Raw genomic sequence first — 20908 nt, forward strand, 5'->3', positions numbered from 1 at the left:
ACAGCAGTGAAGCAGGAGCCAATGACTGGCTGCCTGGTGCTGTCCACTCCCCTCTCTGGGAGCAGCAGACCCAGGCCCATAACCACAAGTGAGGCTCTAGAGAAGGTCCCCAAGGGAGAGAGAGAGGGGAGAGAGAGAGAGAGAGAGAGAGAAAGAGAGAGAGAGAGAAGAGAGAAGAGAGAAGAGAGACCCGGAGCTCTGCCTCAGTTTCCCTAGCAAGGCACATGGTACGCTGTTGTGGCAAGGGTTATACTTTGGGTGCAGTGTACCTGATCTTGTCCTAGAAGACAAACTGGGCAGAGTCAAATTACCTTTGAAAATCCCTTGAATTGGCCCTAAAAAAAACTCTTCCTCAGAGCTCTGCGTATACCCCCTGCTAAGTTGTTTTGTGCCTGCTGAAATGGGAGAACCTCTGTGGGAACATGGGGTGGGGTCCGTGCTCCTCTCCAGGGCACTCCCAGGGCTGTCTTCCAGTGGGCCTCTGGGGCCTCTACCTATGTCAAGAGATCACTCATTGAAAAGCGGGGTCATGGCCAAGCGTGTGGGGGTGACATGGGCACCAGACTCAGGCTGTGCTCGGACTCCCGTCTGCCTCTGCCTTTTTTCTCCCCCCCCTCCCTCCATGAGGACTCCCAAGATGGCACCCTGGGCCTGCCGTGGGCCGACCAGACCCAACAGTCCTACAGGCAGCTCTCCACCTGCTGGCCAGTCACTGCCAAGGACATGTACCCAAGGTGTGGCATCTGCCCAGGACACCTGCCTTGTCACCAGAGGACTCGAACATCTAGTGGACACCTAATGTGAGGCCCTGGGGTACCAAAGAAGTCATGAAGCTGGGCCTGCCCCTCTGCACCCTGGGAGCACAGGTCAGCCTTGCCCAAACAGTCCAGGAGCCCCCTGAGCAGCCTGCAGGCTTATGAGGCCCCTCACCCTGCTCAGGGGTGGTACCAGGTCCAGGTTTGTAGAGAGACCGGCCATGCAGAATTCTCACTGAGGAGACAGCCGCACACACTGCTTCTCCCTGAACTGTTCTCTCCTGCCGGATGGGCCACACAAACACTCAGCGAGGCACGGCCCTGAGCCAGAGGCAGGCCCCTCTGCCCCTGCTGGCCTATTACCTCCCTTGCCCTTGTCTGCGGGCCCTCAGGGCGCAGCCTGGCCTCCATCTCACAGATCTGGGCCCCCTAGGGAGAGCATGTGTAGGAATGGCCCTGGCTCTGCCACTACCTCATGGGTGACACCGGCAAGTCCCTTCTGGGAATGGGGGACCAACGCACCAGGTTTTCTCCGAGGGGCCTACCAGGGGCACATGCTGGGTGTCTCAGCTAACAGCACCCCCCTCCTCGGCTTAGCTCAAGAACGTGTGCAGGAGGGGCTCAGTCACTGCTCCTGGAATTTCAGTTTCTCCTAAGCACCTGAATGCCACCAAGTCTGTGAACACTGCTGCCACATTTGGGCCCCCTCCCCACGGGGTGCCTGGAGCCACCCAGAGACAGAGCTGCCGTGAGGCCGCCACTGCCTGCTGTGCAGAGCCAAGGGACAGTGGACACATGGCTCACCCTGCATGTTCTGTGTGAAGGCTGGCACTGTCCTCAGCAGGCAGGCCTACCTGCACTGAGGAGAAATGGCAGGAACATGTCGGGGCATGCACGATCATCACGGGGCACTGTCCTCTGACCTCTCCTGACCCCTGAGGAGCAAAATAGTGGGCCGAGGTTCCTCCCTGCACTTCCACAGGAGCCCCCTTTCCAGTGATGAGAGGCTCTTGGGCATGCACACGCCTCCAGCCCCTCTGGAGTCCCAGGTAACTTGGGCCTCTGGGTCCATCTTAAGGACAACAGCTCATGGCCACATACTGTGATCCCATCTGTAGCCCATGGAGACGTGACTGGGCATTTTCAGAAGCTCTCAGGCCAAGTAAGGGATGTCCCCATGTGCTCTCCCATCCCAAGGTGACCTTTTATCCCATCTGTCAGTCACTTTCTCGAATCAGGTGCACAGCTGGATGCCTGACTCTGTCTCCCCGAGGCCTCACACCAACACCATGAGACACATCCCCAAGGTCTACAGGAGGACACCAAGGCTCAGAGAGGTGAGGGGATCAGCCCAGTGTCCCACCGGCAGGATGAGATGACCCAAGGTGGCCAGGGTTCCCTGGCAGATAGTGCTTCTGGGCTTGGCAGAAACATAACAAACATCAGCTAACAAGGAATGAATCTCAGACAAGCTGCACCATGACCACTGCACTGAAAACTACAAAACAGAGTAAAAGCAGTGAAGTCAGCCTGATAAATGAGGGATGTATCAAGGCCATGGTTCTGAAGACTCAGTGTTGTAAAGATGTCCTTTCTCCCCTTACTCATCGAGAGAGCCACTGCCCCGTGGGAGGTTTTCTGTGGAAACTGGCATGTGGATGGAGAAACAGGCCATGCAGAGGCAGCCAAGCCAGTTTCCAGGCAGGAGAACTGTCTGGAACCTCTATGACCAGCGGTCAAGACCTGTCATCAAACTATGGAGATAACAAAGCATGACCCTGGCAAAAAGAAAAACTGAACTCTGACCAACGGAGGTGAATGGGGTCCACAAACAGAGCCAGACGCAGGTGGTGAGCTGGTTGATGGCGATGTGGGTGTGGCAGGGCAGGAGAGGACGGTCTTACAGGAAAGGGCACTGAACAAAACTGGATGTCCAAGCTGGGAGAAAATGTACCTTGACCTCAGCCTCACACTGGATGCAAAAACCAATTCCAGATGGACTGAAGACCTATATGTGCAAGGTGAGCTAATCAAGTGTCAGAAAACACTAGAATATCTTTATGACCTTGGAGTAGTAGTTTCTTAGATGGGGCACGAACAGCACTGTCCAGAAAGGAAGTGTTTGATTAACTGGATCACATTAAAAGTTAAGACCTGTTATCAAGAAACACCCTCCTGTGAGGAAAAGGGTGACCTGCAGAAGGGGAGGTGATACTTATTTGCAATGCATACTTGTATATAAAATGTAAATGTGTGTGTGTGCACGCACGTGTGTGTATTTCCAACAAATAACTCATACCCAGGACATGCAAAAAACAGAAAGTAAACTATAGGCCGTCAGACAAACCTACAATAAGGTGGGCAGAAGACACGGGCACCTCACAAAGGGCAATACCCAGCTAAATGATGATAAAAGGGAAGGAGCTCAGCTGTATTAGCTGTCAGGACACTGCAAACCCGAATCACAGTTTGACGCCTCTAAACATGCACCAGCAGGGCTCAAAAGGAACGGATGGGAAATGCCAAGGGTCAGGGAGGAAGTGGCATAGTCCGACGCCCTGATCTGCCAGGGAACGTGGAAACGGGATTGCCTGCCCCAGGAAAACGTTCGGCAGTATGTGCTAACAGTAAACGTGCCCATCTGACGACCAGCTGCTCCATACCTAGGCACAGACCCTCACCAGAAACGCAGCGTGTGCATTCGCCAAGAGCCTGTGCAGAATGTTCTTAGCACTAATGATAACAACCCCACACTGGAAACTGTCCAGGTGGCCATCGACAGTCAAACGGATAAGCAAAGTGTAGGCCATTCACGCGGCAGAGTGCCCGCTGCAAGGGGGAGAGGGAAGCACAGCTCTCAAGGTGCACAGTGGGTCTCACAGAAGTCAGACATGGGTATGCGCACATCCATCTAGAAAGTTCAGGAACAGCAATGCAGAGTCCTGCTGCCAGAAGCCAGGATGGGGGTTACCCTTGGGCATCAGTTCACAGAAGTGGGAGCACGCGTGCTTCCTGGGAGGTTCTTTGTGTCCCTGGGTCCCAGGGCTGGAAACGCTTCCTCTTGACTCTTGAGATCTGTGTACTCCTGTGCGCATTTAATCCTTCAACCAAAATGTTGAAAACACAAAGCCCTGCATGCAAGGACAGTCCTTTTTGAGCCTGACTTGAGAGATGGGCAGCCTGGGCCCCAAGACCCCATACCCTGCTCAGGGGACATGTGCTTCAGACCCCCTGATGAGGGGTCTGGGGGCTCAATCCCCAGTTCCAGGCTTAGGAAGAGCTCAGGTAGGAGCTTTGAGGAACCCCAACCACCAGAAATGCCTCCACAGCAACATCAGTGCAATTTGTCAAGTCATTTTGTCCTCCAGCCACCCCTAGGGTATGGATGTTAACGCTTCCTAACACCAGCAGCACCGCCAGCCTGTTCCAGGCCAGCCTTGCCAAGGAACTGCCAGCAGAAAACGTGGAGCTGGGCCGAGAGCACCCTGGACCAGGGCTTACTGTGATGGCCGCTGAGGGAGTAAGCCTCCCCACTCTCCTCAGGGTCTTCTGCCTAAACAGTGGCCCACTCCCCAGAGCAGCAGCCTCCGGAGGCGGGCTGCATCCTCCTCACATGCTCAGATGGAGGAAGTGAGGCTCCCAGAGGTTAGGGGGCCTCCGGGGGCTGGCCCGCAGCTGGGCCTGTGCAGGCTGGGAGCCAGATTGAGGGCATCCGATTCCCAGTCCCGTCTCTTTCCCACTGAGCCACTCCGCCTCGCTTTTAATTTAATTAGGAGAACATTTAATCCCCCCGTGCATTTCAGAGACGGGCTGGAGCTGGCCGGGGCTGTGAGGCTCTGACGGGGAGACTGTGACTCATGCAGATGCACACAACTCTCCCGGGCGGGCTCCCGTGGGGCTCCCTTGGCACCTTGTACAGACAGAGGTGGTCTGGAGCTCTGAAGAAGACAGGACACCGGTCTGCAAAGACAAACTGGTCTCATCTGTTCCTGGCAAGCCCCCTCCCTTATACCCTTGGACACTGGCTCCAGATGTGCCTCTCCATCCTTTCCCACCAAGACTTGCAGGGTGAGAAACAAAGCAAGGAGCTTGGGTGCTCACCGAGGCGCAGGGCCAGGCCTCCGGGGTCTGTGGGAGGAGGCTGCAGTGGGCACTGGCATCTGAAATGTCCCAGGCAAAGCTGGTCCTGTCAAAAGTGCTATCCCCCCGGTACACGGAGCTAAGTGCGGGACTCAGTCTTGTGACAGTCGCCCCATTTCAGAAGGCGTGGAGCTGGCCCTGGCCTCGCTGACAAACGCCGAATTCGGGAGACATTAGTAGTGATGTGGAGAAAAGCCAGGCCACAGCAGCCTCACTGGAAAAGAGAAACTTGAACGTTTTGGCGTGAGATTCTGCAGGGTCCAGGAGAAAGTTGAAGACATGGAAATTCTAATTAACGCACACGGGGCTGGTTTTGCTCAAGGATCTACAGGCTGTCATGTCACAGGAGGCCCGCAGGCACATGCTCTCCGGGGAGGTGCTCATGGTCACCTGGTGTGGGGGCCTGCAGTGCCCTAGTCTTGGCCCTGCCTTCCTTCCCTGGGCCCACCTAGGTGCACAGTGTGCCACCCTACACTCCCCCTGCAAAGCAGTATGAGGGGGAAATCTAGTAAATGAGCTGAGTCTCCCCTGCCCGAGGTACCTGACAAGGTACGGAGGGACCCTTTGGGAAACCACAGGCCACTGTGCTCACAGCAGGCCTGGCCTCTTGCACCATCTGGGGTATCCACCTGTAACCGAAGGGGCAGGCATGGCTTCCAGGCCAGTCCTGGCTGACTTGGCACTGGTGGGGAGGACTTGACAGCAATCACTGTAATCTCCCCAGGTTGCTAGGAGATGGGTACTCAGGTCATGCTTGCACACAGTCCCCAAGCTCAGAGCCTGGACCCTCATGGCGAGGCCAGTTCTAACTCTGCAGCCCTGTCCTTGCATGCCAGCACCCATGCCAGGGTACCTCTAGCCTTCCCTTCATCTTCTCCTCTCTGGCCAGGCCCTGGCTGGAGGCATCCTGTCTGCACTGGGGCAGGAGCAGCAGTCCTAGAACTCCTTCTGACCCAGGATTTTAGGGGTGCCAGAGAGGGAGGCCAAGAGGAGGCACACATGCCCTGCTCCCAGGACCTGAGGACTGGGCAGGGAATCAGATACCCCAGAAAGGTCCCTGGCCCAGTGCTAAGGGCTTAGAGAGCTGGTACAAAATGGTTTGAGAGCTGGAGGAGGACGTGGCTGCCTGGCCTGTGGGCATCCTGGGCCTCCCTGAGTCAGGAATGGATAAGCAGATCCTACAGGGACACACACAGGGGTGGCCCTCCCCTCCCACTGTCCTGCTAGTGACCCTCAGTGGGCAGAAGACAATGGGCTGGGCAGGGCAGCAGCCTGGGAACTCATCTCAGGTCCTGTTGGAGTGTGGAGCTTCCCCCCTGTCCCCCACACTGTGCCCTAGGTGGCCCTTTACCTTATAATGGCCCCTGGGAACCCCTGCAGCAAGGCTCTGGGTGGGGGACATGGGAAGGTAGCATGGGACAGATGGGCTCACTTGTGGTACTCTTGGCCCTGGAAGACAATGTGCCCAAAAGGTCTGTGCATGTGGCCGTGGCCCAGCTCAGAGCTGTGCAAGGGCCCTGGGGATGGCGTGGCCAAAGCTACTCTGTCTCCCCAAGCCACTGCACCCTGGTGACTCCCTAGGCTTGCTCACTGACCTCTGGCCCCCTCATCCCTCTCTCCAGTGATGGCCAACAGGCCCCAGAAAGAGGAGCTTCACCCAGCCCTAGGGACCTTCCCATAATCAAGGCTACAGTGACCTCACCTCCCTGGGGCCTGGCGGGCGGGGAGAGCTTGAGATGGAAACAAAATATGTCTTTATTTATGCTTTTAATTTGAATTCTGGAACTGGCCCAACATGGTAATACATTTAAGATCAGTGAAATGCTGAAGAAAAATGGATGTACTTTTCAATCACTGCCCCCCGCCCCACTCTGCTCCCCGAGACCCTCTTGCACATCCCCATCCCTCAGACACACACCAAGGCATGCACCTCTCTTCCCTGTTCAGGGTCCGTGGGGACGGGCCGCCTGAGAGCACCTCGATGTGTTCCTGAGCCACCGGGACTGAGTTTAATTAGGGGCATCAACTACCAGAAAGGCTGTTGGGAGGTGAAGGGATGTGGCCTCAGTGTGGGCACCAAGGCCTGGCCATCTCCCTCCCTGCCCTGTAGGCAGTCACAGCCCTGAATAAGTATGGTGCCCATGGGTGCCATCTCCTCTAGCCATGGTGCCCCCAGGGCTACAGCCCAGGCAGAGGCCGCAACACCTGTTCAGTATGCCTGCATCCCACCTGGCCCAGCAGGGCTTCCTTGGGGGAGGTACCCCAGTTATAGGCACATCTCATTTCATTGCACCTCACAGTTTGTGTGAAGGTCTGTGGCAACCCTGTGTCAAGTCCATTGGTGCCATTTTTCCAAAATTTGCTGGCTTTGTGTCTCGCATTTTGGTAATTCTTGCAAGATTTCAAATCTTTAAACTACTGTATTTGTTACGGCGATCTTTGGTGGTGTTCCCAGAATCGGGGGCACCATGACCTGTGCCCATGTAAGACCACAAACTTAACTGGTAAATGTTGTGTATGTTCTGGCTGCTCCATTGGCTATTTCCCCATCTCCCTCCCTCTCCTTGGGCCTCCCTGTCCCCTGAGACACAATATTGAACTTAGGGAAACTGGTAACCATCCAATGGCCTCTAAGGGTTCAAGTGACAGGAAGAGTTAACAGATGCAGCAAACTTCATTGTTGCCTTATTTTAGGAAATCACTGCAGCCACCCCAGCCTTCAGCAGCCGTTCCCCTGACCGGCCAGCAGAAATGAACACTGAGGCAGGACCCTTCCCCAGCAGAAAGACCACAACTCGCTGAAAGCTCAGGAGATGGTTGGCATTTGTTAGCACTACGGTATTTTTTACAAGGCATGCACATGTTTTTTTTGACACAACGGTGTCGCACACTTACTAGACCACTGCATAGTGTAAATGTCATTTTTCTAAGCACTGGGAGACCAAAGCATTCATTTGACTTGTTTTATTGCACTATTCTCTTGATTGGGGTGGTCTGGGACTAGGCTGCAGCATCTAAGCTCACAGGCTTGTAGATCCCCTGCTGGCTCAGTCTGGACTCTGCCCTGATCAGACACAAGGTGGTCCGTCTACCAAAATCTCAGGCTCCCTGTACCCGGCCCCCACCACAGACCCCTCACCAAGCACCACGCCTGGACTCCTTCCCGCCTTCCCGGCTGGCTCACGTCCAGCCACTGCTTCTGGGTGGGTCTTTGCTGGGAAAGGCCTTTGCAGGTTGTAGGACAGGGACCCATCTGGCTGAGGTCTGGGGTTTTGGCCTCCAACTCAGCCCAGCCAGTGCTGAAAGTGGCAGAATACACCCCCTATGTGCAGAGCCCGCAGCTGGCTGTGTGGGCGGTGATGTACCAGGCCCACAGCAAGCAGAGGGCTCGGGGCTGTTCAGGTCTTGACAGCCACTGTCTCAGGTAGACAACAAGCGGTCATGTGACCCGGCTGACGTGGCTGCGTGCACTTGGGTTTCTTCCAGGGCCCCAGGAATCCTGGTGTGTGTTGGTTCCCTCACCTCAAAAGGCGCGAACGCACAGGCCAGCTGTGGGCCACCGGGGCCTGTCTCTCCTCACCCATGCTTCCCCGCAGGGGCCTTGCAGGCCCAGGGTGCTGAGGAGGCCTGACTGCCCAGTTGCATGGCTACTGGGTGGTAGCCCTGTGCTCCCAGGGGGCAGCTCCTTGTGTGTGTGCGCCCAGGCTGGGCCGCAGCTGAGAGAGAGGAGGGGGACGAATTCCAGCTGGAAGAGAGTGCTAGAGGACAAGAAGGGGCAGGCCAAGCAGCCGAGGGAGGCCTGGGTGGGGTCTGCCTGCGTGAGGGTGGTGGCTCCCGCAGGCATGTAGCTGTTGCTCAGAGCGGGTAGTGCCGCCTGTGTTGCACACAACACCAGCCACAAATGTTCCCAACTTTCACCGCTTTGGTACCTCTCATGGCCCGGAGTCTGTCCAGGCCTCAGCCAGAGTGGTGAGCCAGCGTTCTGCCTTCGGGCATCAATCTGTACCCACCCAGCCTGCCCGGGTCGGCTGTTGTTCACATCTCTGCTCTTGCCGGTTTATCAAGTACGACTATCAGGTCATCTCCAGGATGGACCCAAAGGTCAGAGCCCCCTTTCCAGGGGCGACCTGGAGGTATGCTCCATTGTCGGGTCCTGGAGGACGGGTCACCCCCTGCCTCCCAGTGACCCAGCTGGCTCCCATGGAGCCTGCAAACACTTCTGCGCGTGCCCCAGGAGCCGGGGGGCCTGGAAAGACGGCGGGTACGGCTTGTGGGATCACATACGACCTGGAGACAGCCCTGTCCTTTCATCCTGGCTACCCAATCCTACCAGCCCTCTGGTTACACGAGCAGCCTGGAGGCCCTATGATTTGGATTCCAACTTCCTTAGTCACCTGTGAGGCAAAGGCCATACCGGGCCAGCCGTACAGGTGGCGGGCCCAAGGCCTCACTCCTGCAGGGATGCACATGGTTCAGCACAGCTTGACACCCCAAAGCACCTTTAGTGACACGTCCATGAAGGGAAGGGAAGAATGCTGGGAAAAGACTCTTGGAAGGGCTGAGAGAGCCATTCACACACTGACATAGAGACTGCTCCAGGGGAACCCCCTGGGGGTGGGGCCAGAGCAGGCCCGAGTGCCCTGCTGACCCCAGGGCAGGCTGTCGCCGCCATGTGCCCTGGCTGGGAGCACTGAGTCACACGTCGCAGGGGAATCACGCTACGGCTGGACCCCGGGTTGGCCTGGCAGTGCCGAGGCGGAGGGGGAGGACGGGCATGCGTCCCAGGCCAGCTGTGCCTCGGGGAAAGGCCAACTGGAAGGCGTGGAAAATCAGCCATTTCCTCCACCTGAAGGAGCCCCTGAGGACGGCGGTGGCCACTGGCAGACAGCACTAGGCATCTGCCCCATGGCTTGGCCAGGGTTCCGTGGGGAAATGCTGAAAGACAAAGTCGTCCCTTTTTTGGGAGATGGGGGAGGGGCCTGGGGGGAGAAAACAATCTTTTCAGACACTCACAGCATAAAAACAAGTGGAAAATGATCAGCCTGGTTTTCTGTAAGTCAGAACAAGAGGGTCATATTTCCAGGCTCGGCGGGAATCGTCCCTGCTCTCTCTGCCTGGTGCCAGGGCACTGGGGCCAGCTCCAGGTGGCAGTGCCCCAGTTTGCTGAGGGCAGGCAGTGAGCAGCAGGTGGTAGGTAAGGAGACTTGAGTGCAAGGTAGCCCCTTTGTGCCCCAAGCCCCGCTGGCCCGTCATTCTCGGGCAAGTGGCCACTCACTGTGACACGTGTGTGATGGGGGCCAGCAGCGTCTCCCCTTCCAGGTCCAAGTCCTCGGCAAAGCTGTTGGTCCTCATGAAGTGGGCTGGGCTCACCTCCAGCAGCATGGGGCTCCTCTTCACTGTGGGGACAGGTGTGGGCAGGACATTAGGCCTCCGCGGAAGGCTTGGTGATGAAGAGGCACAGAGCTGGGCTCAGACGCCTGCCCCAACCTGGACCACGGCCGTAGGACAGACCCGTGTACCCCAAGCCCTCCCACACACAGGCAGGATACTCTCTTTCAGGGCTGGGTGAGAAGTGGAGGTGGTGCAGGAAGCCCCAGCACCGAGGATCTAGGGATGGGGTGATAAGATGGCTTTCACATGGCCAAGGAGCTCTGAGGGCCAGTTTTGCTTTCTCAGAGTGAAGACCATGCCTGGGCTGAGCTCGGGTGTCCAGGCTTCTCCCCAGGTTCACACCTAACATTCAGGTCAACAATAAGACAGAGCTGATAGCACAGGTGCGGTGAGAAGCACTGACTCCCACCACAGCGCTGTCACTCATACAGACGGAGCACTTGCAGTGCACCAGGGAAGACCCAGCCAGCAGGACTCTGGCCTGCAAGGAGCCATGAGCCTGGGGAGCGGGCAGCCCCGGAGCTCGGCCATGATGCCGCATCCACCAGCCACGTCCCAAGGGATGTGCAGGAACCAGTCCAGCTGGTCTAAAAGTCAGATTCCTGGGCCCTCCCTCAGTAATCTGATGCTTGTGTTCAGGGCTGGCTAAAAGTACTTATCAATCCCCTAATTTTTCAGTCTGGTTTTTTTTTTCATTCAAAAGTTTTTATTGTAGAAGAAGTGTTTAATGTAAAAAATGAAATGACAAAAAATTCACGAAGGCCCTTCTCCCCCAGGTTCATCAGTATTAACGGCCAACTGGATTCCTGGCTCATCCCTCTATGCTCCTCATAGCAGCTGATGCCAGGTGGAACTTGCTTTTATACCCATATGGTGGCTTTGTGCCTGTCGCTTGGTTCCTGTTACTTTGCGATATGCTCATCTCATTTTTCTACAGGTATAAAGACACAGATCAAAGTCTTATTTTAGTTGCATAACTGCCCACAGTTTAGGTCAGCTACACAGACCATTCCATATGTGATAGGCATTAAGGGTCTATTAGCTTTAAGCTACTACTTAAGACAATGATGCCCCATCCGTTGGAAGGAAAACCTGACATTCTGGGGCAGGTGAGAGAGTGCTTCCTTGATAATTTTAATAGATACTACTGAATTGTTTTCCAAAGATGTTCTGGCAATTCAGACTCTACCAGCAGTGTGTGAATGAGCCAGGTTTCCGGTATCCACGCCCACCACCAGCAACCTTTGCATTGCCCACAACTGTGGGTGTAGACTGGGAAGCTTTTTTTCTTTGTACACTGAATGCCTTCTGTGGCTCAGAAGCTGTTTGGATTTCCTCTTGTGGAATTGCCTGTTCCCATCCTTTGCTCAATTTTACTTGTCAGTTTGTAGGAATTTTTTAGATATTCGAGATTTGTCATATGAGGCACACATATCTTTCCCAGTCTATCTTTGATCTTTTAATGTTAACTGTGGTTGTTTTTATCACAGAAAACACTTCATGTTTTTAACATTACATGCCTATCTTTTGCTTTATGAAAAAGGAAGGTTTTCCCACTCCAAAGTAAAGCAACTGTCTCTGAAGTTTTTTTATAATATAAATGGATGAGTATTGTGTGTATAGCTGACCGTTGAACAACATAGGTTTGAACTGTGAAGGTCCACTTATATGCACATGTTTTTTAGTGAATATATTGGAAACATTTTTTGGAGATTTGCAACAATTTGAAAAAAACATGTTTTCTCTAGCTTTATTGTAAAACTACTGTATGTAACACATATAACATACAAAATATGTGTTAATAGATGATTTATGTTATTGGTAAGGCTTCCAGTCAACAGTAGGTTATTAAGTTTTGGGGAAGCCAAAAGTTCTATATGGATTTTCAACTGTGCAGGGGGGTCAGTACCCCTAATGTCCACACTTTTCAAGGATCAACTTGTGCATGTGTGTATCTATTTTAATACATGTAGCATTTAGCCTAACACTGTGGGAGATCACCAATAATCAGGAAATGAAAATCAGTAAAACTACAGTATACAATCTTACTAAAAAAAACTGAAGTATAAAACTAAACCTATACAATTTTTTGAAGAAAACACAGGAGAAAAAAATCTCTAGATCCTTGATTTGACAATTTTGAAGTATAATACTGAAAGGTCCATCTCTAAAGGGGAAAAAATCAACATATAGGACTTTGTCACAATTAAAAGCATTTGCTCTGCAAAAGACATTGCTAAGGAATGAAGAGTCAAGCTACTGACTTGGAGAAAATGTTTATACGTCACCTATCTGGTTAAGGACTTATATTCCAAATATATAAAGAACTCTTCCAACTTCACATGAAAACGAACAACCCAATTTTAAGAACTGATTCATCGACATCAACAGTCATTAGGGAAATCAAACCAAATTCAGATGAGCTACCACTACAACCTTATTAGAATGGCAAAACTTAGAAAAATCAAAGCCTAAACAACACCAAATGCTCATAAGGATGCAGAGCAACTGAAACTCACATGAATGCAAAACAGTGCAGCCCTGTTAGAAGAGTTTGCTAATCTCTTGTGAAGTCAAACACACTTCCCATGTGACCCAGCAGCCCCTTTCCCGGATTTACCCAAGTGAGCTGAAAATGTATGCTCATGAAAACCTGCATATAAATGTGTATAGCACTTCACTCACAACTGGCAAAAAGAGGAAACCAAGATGTCCTTCAATAGGTGAGTGGATAAACAAATGGTGGTATATCCATACAATGGAATACTACCCAATAATCAAAAGAAATGAACTAACGGTTCATCCGACAACATGGATGAATCTCAAATGCATTTTGCTGAGCAGTGAAAGAAGCCAGATGCAATAAGGCTACATATCATATGATTCCATTTATATGATATTCTGGAAAAGGCAAAACTACGGGGACGTAAAACAAATCAATGGCTGTTAGTGTTTGGAGGAAGGGGAGGACTTGACTACAAACACGTCACACAAAGGAGATTTTAGGGCTGGGGACTCCTCTGTATGATGCTGTGGCTGTGGACACATGACTCCAGGAATTTGCCAAAACCCCCAGAACTACAGAATCTTCCAAGAATGGATTTTACTGAATGCAACTAAAATAATAAGAAAATCAGCCAGCCTGTTGGAAGATCCTAGAATGGAGAGCTGACTGTGATGACTGAATTCAGTGTAACGAACATAGGACATCGCACAGAAAGGAGAGGGGAAGAAAGAGCTGGCCTAAGCAAAGCCTTGAGAAACAATTTTTAGACTGGACACAGTGTGGCTAAAGAAAAAAAACAAAACAAAACAAAGCCTGTCATAGACACAGTATCCTTGTTGGTAAGTTTGTTTCTTATAGAGGTACTCATACAGTCAGGTTAAACAAGTAAATAAATTATAGATAATGGGAATCAGTTTTCTCACTGTCAGAGAAACAAAGTAACAAATAAATGAAGTGGGGGGGTGCTAATGACCCTGTGGTCAGAAATAGCAGTATGAGCTCATATTTAGCTTAATATAGACACAAATACTGATACACATGTACAGGAATACTCAGAAATATTGCAGTTCCCATTCCAGATCACCACAGTGAAGCAGATACCACAATAAAATGAGTCAGATTAAGTGTTTTGTGTCTTAGTGCATAGAGAAGTTATGTGTACACTGTACTATAGGCTAGTACAGTGTAAAGTAAAATAAATATAATATATATAATATATATTTTAGTAAAGTAAAAATAATTGATTGCTAAAATGCTAACCATCATCTGAGATTTCAGTGAGTCATAATCACTGATTACAGATCACCATAATAAATATAATAACGAAAAAATGTGAAATATTGCAAGGATCACCAGAATATGACACAGAGACATGAAGTGAGCAAATACTGCTGGAAAATGGTACTGACAGACTTGCTCAACCCAGGGTTTCCATAAACCTTCACTTTGTAAAAAATAGTATCTGTGAAGTGCAGCAAAGTGAAGAACAATAAAACAAGGTATGCCCATGCGCTCAAGTCATCTACCTGCATGTCCTAGCTGTTGAGAGGCCCTGGAAGCAGGGGTAACTCAGGAGCAATGAGCACACCCTGCGCCGAGATCCTGGTCTCTGAATATCATTCATTCTCTAGTAAAAGGAACCAGAGCTCTGGCTGAATGGTGATTCTAGGATTAGGGCAGGGAAAATACCAGCCAAGCTTGAACTATTATCTAGTGTTTGAAAGGAAGGAAGTGATAAATATATAAATGAAAGAACAGGGGACTGGTCAAATGGACACAGAACTAACCCAAAAGAGTTCTCAATCCAATAGCCAAAAGTAGAATAATCTGCACAACAGAGTAATCATAGTATTGGATTATAGTCAGAAAATAAATATTCCTAAATTCATACTGATATAAATTAGCAAATGAGTAATTGGAGAGGAACAGATTTGCCTTAAAGAAGGATTCTGAATAATAAATATAGAAAGAATGAGGAAAATAGAAAAGCCACCATTAGAGCACCACAGGCATTTGCTGCAGGCAAAATCCACAGATGAATGCTAAAATTAGTAGGTGAAACTTTAAGAAGAAACTTCAAAGTTATCTCCCCTCAAATATTTGCTCATTGCTGTGGTGGTTTTAGCATGTGTTCACCGATTCTTTGATACTCTGTCCTGCAGGAGGTGGAATGTAACCTATATCCCCTTGAGTGTGGGCTGGACTCGGTGACTTTCTTCTGATCAGACTCTGGAAAAGGAAAAACGACTGATGGCAGATGCAGTTACTGGACACCACCGTCACCAAGTGGGTCAGAGTTAACATCACCAGCGACAAACCGTGTTGATGCCATACATCTGGACATGAGGGAGCGAGAAAAGCACCTCACTTCTGTGATCTTCCCACAAGCCCATAACCCCAGTCCGACCCTAAGATGGTATCGGACAAACCTGAACTGAAGGGCATTGACACCTGACCAGTATTCCTCAAAAGTATTTATGAAGATAAGCAAGGAGGGACTGAAAAGCTGTCACAGATTGGAGGAGACTAAGGGGATCTATTGAATAAATGTGATGATGGATCCTGGAACAGAAAATGGACATCAGTAGCTGGAAGGGGCAAGTGAAATAAATTCAGTAGACTGTAGCTTAGTTCATAGTGTTGTTACAATGTTAATTTCTTAGTTTTGACAATAATACCATCAGATGTTAACACTAGGGAAGTTGGTAAAAAGGTATATGGGTACTCTGTGCTATTTCTGCCTCTCATAAATAAAAATCTACCTTTATATAATATATATATATACACACACATACACACAATTATATTTATATATACTATTGTATTTATATATAAATGTATATATATACTATTAAAATATATTTATATATAAAATTATATGTACATATACTAAAAGTTACTTTTATATATACGTGTACTATATAAAATGCTAAATCTCTAAGGAGAGATTATAAAACTTTAATAAGAAATATTCAAGGAGACATAACTAAATGGAGAAATATGCTTTTGTTCTATTGATTAGAAGATTCAATAGTGAAAAGATCCTCTCCCAAATCTTAATGAAAAGGTTTGTGTGCTGAAACCTTGGTAAGCTGATTCCAAAGTTGGCCTGGAAGTGCAAAAAGCCAAGAATCAACATCCTTCAAGACACTGGAGCTGCTGTACCAGACCTGGGTGCTTCCTAGGGTGCAGCTGCCGTCAGGACCGTGTGGTGCTGATGCAGAAAGAGACCGACAGCCAGCAGGACGGGGCTGAGGATCCTCAGACAGCCCCACACATACAGATACTTTCTGTGCATCACAGGTGGCCTACATACGGTGAGAAGAAGGTACCCGGGAAAGTTGGCTATCAACAGGAAAAAATGTTAAATTGGACCCTTCACTCACACCATAGACCAGAAATTCATTCTTGGTATTCCAGGCAATTGAAGACTAATGAAGAAAATAAAAACTATAAAGCCCATATAACTGAATCTACAAGATTATCTTCATGATCTCAGGGTTTAGAAGGATTTTCTAAAACTTAAGCAATACCCTTAAAGGAAAGACTGATGAATTCGGGTACATTAAAATTAAGACCTAGCCATCAAACAGCACCTTAAAGAGTGAAAAGAACCACAGAAGAATAGTATCCACAAAACATAAAGAGTGTATACAAATCAATAAGAAAAATAGAAGCAATTTAGTGAAAAGTAAGCAAGAAACAAGTGCATCACAGAAGAGGAATCCACATGGCCAGTGAACACATGCAAAGGTGTTGTGCCTGACTAGCACTCAAAGAGACGTAAATAAACTCTGGGAGCTCACAGCCAGTAGGGGTGAAGGGCAGACTTCCAGCAGGAAACTGCACAGACATGACTTAGTCACACCCGGGAGAAGCCCTCCGAGTGAAGGGCTTGCTGCGCATGACATTCTGAGAGTGCAGAGAAGTGACCAGGCAGCTTTGAGAAACGCACGCACAGTCAAAGGCCCACAGGTCTGGGTCCTGGCGGGAGCATCTACTGCCCCCATTTTAGAGATTCGGGGCTGAGATTCAAGTACCCTGGATTATATTATACAGTTGTCAAGTGACAGAGCTAAAACTTTGTCCAGGATTCAAATGTTCTTTCAAAAACAAAAAGGAAAAAGAACACAAATACATATTTTTATGTCTGCATCACTTGTATACAGAAGGAAAGAACGGCAGAGGGGTGGCTGGGAAGTGGAGCTGCTTTCTAAACACCCACAATAACAAGTGCCATCTCCGAAGCCCACGGACCGAGGGTAAGCCACCTGACCCCAGAGAAAGGCCCAGCCTGGTGTTTAGGAAATTAAAATGTGCACATCAGTCGGCTGCCCGGAGCAGGCGGGGCCTGCACCTGCCAGAGAAGAATGTGCGCTGTTTGGTTTAATCCTGGGAACAGCACATGGGGCCCTGCGGCGAGGGGCAAACAGAGGCTTCCACAGGTGGGCTGTTTCAAGTCAAAAGGAGAGACCCCACCCTGCCCAACTTCAGTGTTGGAGACAGGGGTCTACCTCCCCCCAGGAGAGGCAGGCAGTGACCAGGGCCACAAACCACCCCCCCAGTTCCCACCTGCAGTCACAGCTGGTGTGTGTGTGGGGGTGAAGGGAGGGGTTCAGTGCCTGCAAGAAGGTGCAGGGAGTTGGTGGAGGGAATTCACAGACTCAGCAGACACAGTGGCACGCTGCCCCCTTCAGGCAAAGGCTTGGGGGCAAGTGCTGTGTCCCAAGAGATGGCTTATCACCCCCACCGGCAAGGAGCCCGAGGTTGGCACTTCACAAAGGTGGAAAAACTACCCACAGTCCTGGCCTGGCAGCTGTGGGGCAGGCCGAGTCCACGGTGGCCTGGATGGGCAGCTCATCTGGACACTCGGGCTCTGAGGGTGGCACCGGGCCTCGGGAGAAAGCCAGCACTATCCTCTCAACAGTGACGTCACTGTCCGTAAGACAGTCCATTTTCGATGCTTTAATTCCTTGGCCGCCTTTGCCTTGTCAAAGCCAGAACCTAGGCCTACATTTTCAGGGCAGAACAAAACAATTCTGTTTTCTAGGAAAATGGGAGGTCTGGGATGGCGAGCGCAGCCTCTGGCGTGGCGACTACCACAGCTGGTGACACTGGCTGCCAAGTCTCACCCGCTCCAGAGAACAGCCACCAGACAGCACCAAGTCTTCTTTCCCAGCCAGCAGCCCCGCGCAGGAAGGTGATTTTAGTTTTCTTAAAACAACATGGGCACAGAAAAAAGACTGGAAGTAACGAGATCAGAATGTTAACTGCATTGTCTTTAGGTGAAGAGACTGGGTGACTTTCATCTCCTTCCTTATTTACTGTGTCCGTATTTTCTACCTTGGGTGCAACTTTCCCAGGCCCAGAAGCAGTAATCTGTGGGAGTCCCCCATACCTGTGCCTCGCCCTCGGTCCCTCGGCCCAGCACGCCTCCTCCTGGAGTTGCTAGAGTAGGTCCCGAGTGTCAGAGGACCCTTGGCCCCTCCACCTAGCCTGGGGCTGCCCACGGGGTGGCACAGAGCCTGTGTCCTGCCCACACACCCTCCAGGCCTTCCATTCCCAGGAGCTCCTGGTCTCCTCTTCCAGCCCTTGCCCCCTGCCCGTTCTGGTCCCCTCCTCTCACACTGAGGCCAGTTTATCCCCAAACCTGGGACCCACGCACTTGCCCGGGATGCAGAAGGGGATTCCCATTTCTCCGTCGGCTGCTTTCATTACAACGGCAGCCCTGTGGGGTGGAGGCTTTGATCCCCGTTTCTAGATGAGCAAACCAAGGCTCAGAGAGGCCGAAACTTGTGCCCTGGGTCACAGAGACTAGGCCAGGATTCCCGCTCCAGCCCCTCCCACTCCCACTGCCCTCTGCCCTGGAAAGTCTCCCTGGAGTCTGGGCCTCCCTGGTGACCTCCCCAGACCCTCCGCCTCACAACTGACTGAAATCCCGCCTGATCTCCCAGGTGCAACCCAAGTCCTCACAGGCTCTCCCAGCTTTCCTGGGGTGGGTGCGGGGCTCGTGTGTGCCTGGCCCTCAGTTCTGTGCTGCTTCCTCAGCACAGAGGCCCTGCCTCCCACCGCCAGCCCCTCTCCAGGGCCCCGCAGTCCCATTCCCTGAGCCAGCCCACCCCACAGGGATAAACAAGCTGCCCCTGCCCTCCCCAGCCCCAGCCCCCTGAAATCCAGCCCCTCCCGGCAGATTTGCCAAAGCCCTGCAGATCCTGCACCATGAAGGAGAACCCCTCCCCAGGGCATCTGGACAGCTGCAGCCCAGGCCCTGCGTGACATCGCTGAGCTGCGGCCCCGGCTTGTGCCAGCTGCCCATGCCCAGCTCACAGACCCCGAGCCAGCACGCCTGCTCCACCACCTGTGTCTCCACTCAGAGGCGAGAAGTAAGGGGCACAGACAAAGTGTAAAAGCCATTCCCACCACAGCTGCCAGGAGCAGGGTGAGGAGCGCAGTGGAAGCATATAGCACAGCTGGCACTCAGTTCCGCTTATGGAAATACCTTGCTGGCGGGGACACCTGTTTTTGCCTGCCCAGCAGCCAGGCCTGGCTTCTGGGAACAGCCTTTGGAACTTTCCTCAGGGGGTTACTCCTTCCCCATCCCCAGGCTGCAGGGTTCAGGTGCCCGCTGACCATCCTCAGAGGGGGCGTGTGGCTCAGGCCTCAGCCTTCAGAGGCAAAGAGGCAGGTCTGAGAGCAGCTCACGCTCTGACTGGGGTCAACAAGTGCCTGACCCCAGCTCTGGCATGGATGATGGGGACAGAGATGGCCTCTTTCTGCCAGGTGTGGTGGGCTGGTGGCCATCACATGCCCACTGGAAGGTGGCCGCCTGAGGATATGGCCTCCCTGGGGGCCAGAGAGCAGAAAGGGAACAGCAGAGGGGACAGGTGGGGTGGGAAGAAGAGAGAGCAGGCAGGACAGACCGTCCCTGCCCTGGGTCCGGCTGTGTGTGAAGCAGCTGGGTCCAGGTGCGAGGGCCAAAAAATGTTCCTTTTGTGCTTCAGCTAGTTGGGGTTGGGGTTCCATCATGTTACCAAGGGAATCCTCAGAAATGTGTGTGACAAGCTTGGGGGTGAGGACTGAGCCCAAGGGGACAGGTCTGGGGAGTCAAGGCCAGCTGCCCCTGCAGTGCCCTGTCTGTGCTCTGGAGATGCAGGGCAGAGAGGACAAAGGCTGGGGGAGAGCAGCTACCTCTGCAACAGTCTAGGGAGCTCCCGGGAAGGTGCTCCTGAGGGCGGGCAGCTGGCTTTCCACGGCTGCAGTGCCAGCCTCATCTTTCCACCCACTCTGGGAGGCCCAGTCCACACCCTGGTGTATGAGCATGTTCAGAACAAACTGGAACATACCAGACCTCATGTCCAGTCAAGGACATGCAGATTTGACATGAGCATGACTGGTGTGACTGAGCCCAAGGTGGGCTTGGCACAGCCCCAGAGCTGAGGGCATCGAGGACCACCACCCCGAGTGCCATCCCTCACACCAGACCTTGCAGGCATCGGCTCGTGCAGATCTGAGAGGCGATGGAAATGCTCTGCAGGCCCGAGGGTGGGGACCGAGAGGCTGGGGCGCTGAGGAGGGCAGGCAGTGACAGAGCCAAAACAATCAGCCCTGAGTGAGCACAGGAGGTGCAAAGGGGCAACACTGCCATCCCCACAATTCAGGCGCCCGTCAGGGTCTCCACGCTCCAGGAAGTCACTGTCCAGGTCTCCTAAGACACAGCTTCAGGGACGCTTCCCGGCAGCAAAAGCAGCCCCAGGAAACGTTCATATACAATGGAATCTGGGTTAAGCACTGTCTTCTCCAAGAGTTGAGCTCACAGGACATTCCCAAGAAACCTCTGGAGAGGTGGGGAGGAAAGTTTCTGGAGGTCTTTGGATGAAGAAAACAAAAAAGTGGCCTTGATTTTTAAGGCAAAATTACAGAGGAAGAAAAAAATGTTTTTAATCTAATTAAGAGCAATCTTTTCACCTTCATCACATTGCGGAAACGTGCCAGTTCTTCACTTCACACAATAATCAAAGCAATTAGTGAGGGAGAAGCCTTGGAAACCAGTGCAGATGTTCTCAGAATGTTTAATGGGGAAATGAGTTGCAGGCCTGGTTCCCAGCATCCGGCTCCA

At 51.8% G+C, this 20908-nt stretch overlaps 1 protein-coding gene and 1 long non-coding RNA gene across 8 annotated transcripts in view; one reads left to right on the top strand and one right to left on the bottom strand.

Annotated features, from left to right (window-relative positions):
* Positions 1 to 15584, top strand: part of LOC140844537 (uncharacterized) — a 43930-nt gene extending 28346 nt beyond the window's left edge. The window contains exons 2-3 of the long non-coding RNA XR_012123043.1: positions 11063 to 13631; positions 14955 to 15584. This is a non-coding gene — a long non-coding RNA (uncharacterized lncRNA). The remainder of the gene's footprint in view (positions 1 to 11062; positions 13632 to 14954) is intronic.
* The window catches only part of KCNQ1 (potassium voltage-gated channel subfamily Q member 1), a 329509-nt gene that overhangs the window by 158539 nt on the left and 150062 nt on the right, over positions 1 to 20908 (bottom strand). For all 7 annotated transcript variants that reach the window (XM_037011470.2, XM_037011475.2, XM_073217330.1 and 4 more), the window contains one exon: positions 10171 to 10291. In XM_037011470.2, the coding sequence (XP_036867365.1) occupies positions 10171 to 10291 (121 nt within the window). The remainder of the gene's footprint in view (positions 1 to 10170; positions 10292 to 20908) is intronic.

This window comes from Manis javanica, chromosome 11 (genome assembly GCF_040802235.1).
Source record: "Manis javanica isolate MJ-LG chromosome 11, MJ_LKY, whole genome shotgun sequence".
NCBI classification, from domain to species: domain Eukaryota; kingdom Metazoa; phylum Chordata; class Mammalia; order Pholidota; family Manidae; genus Manis; species Manis javanica.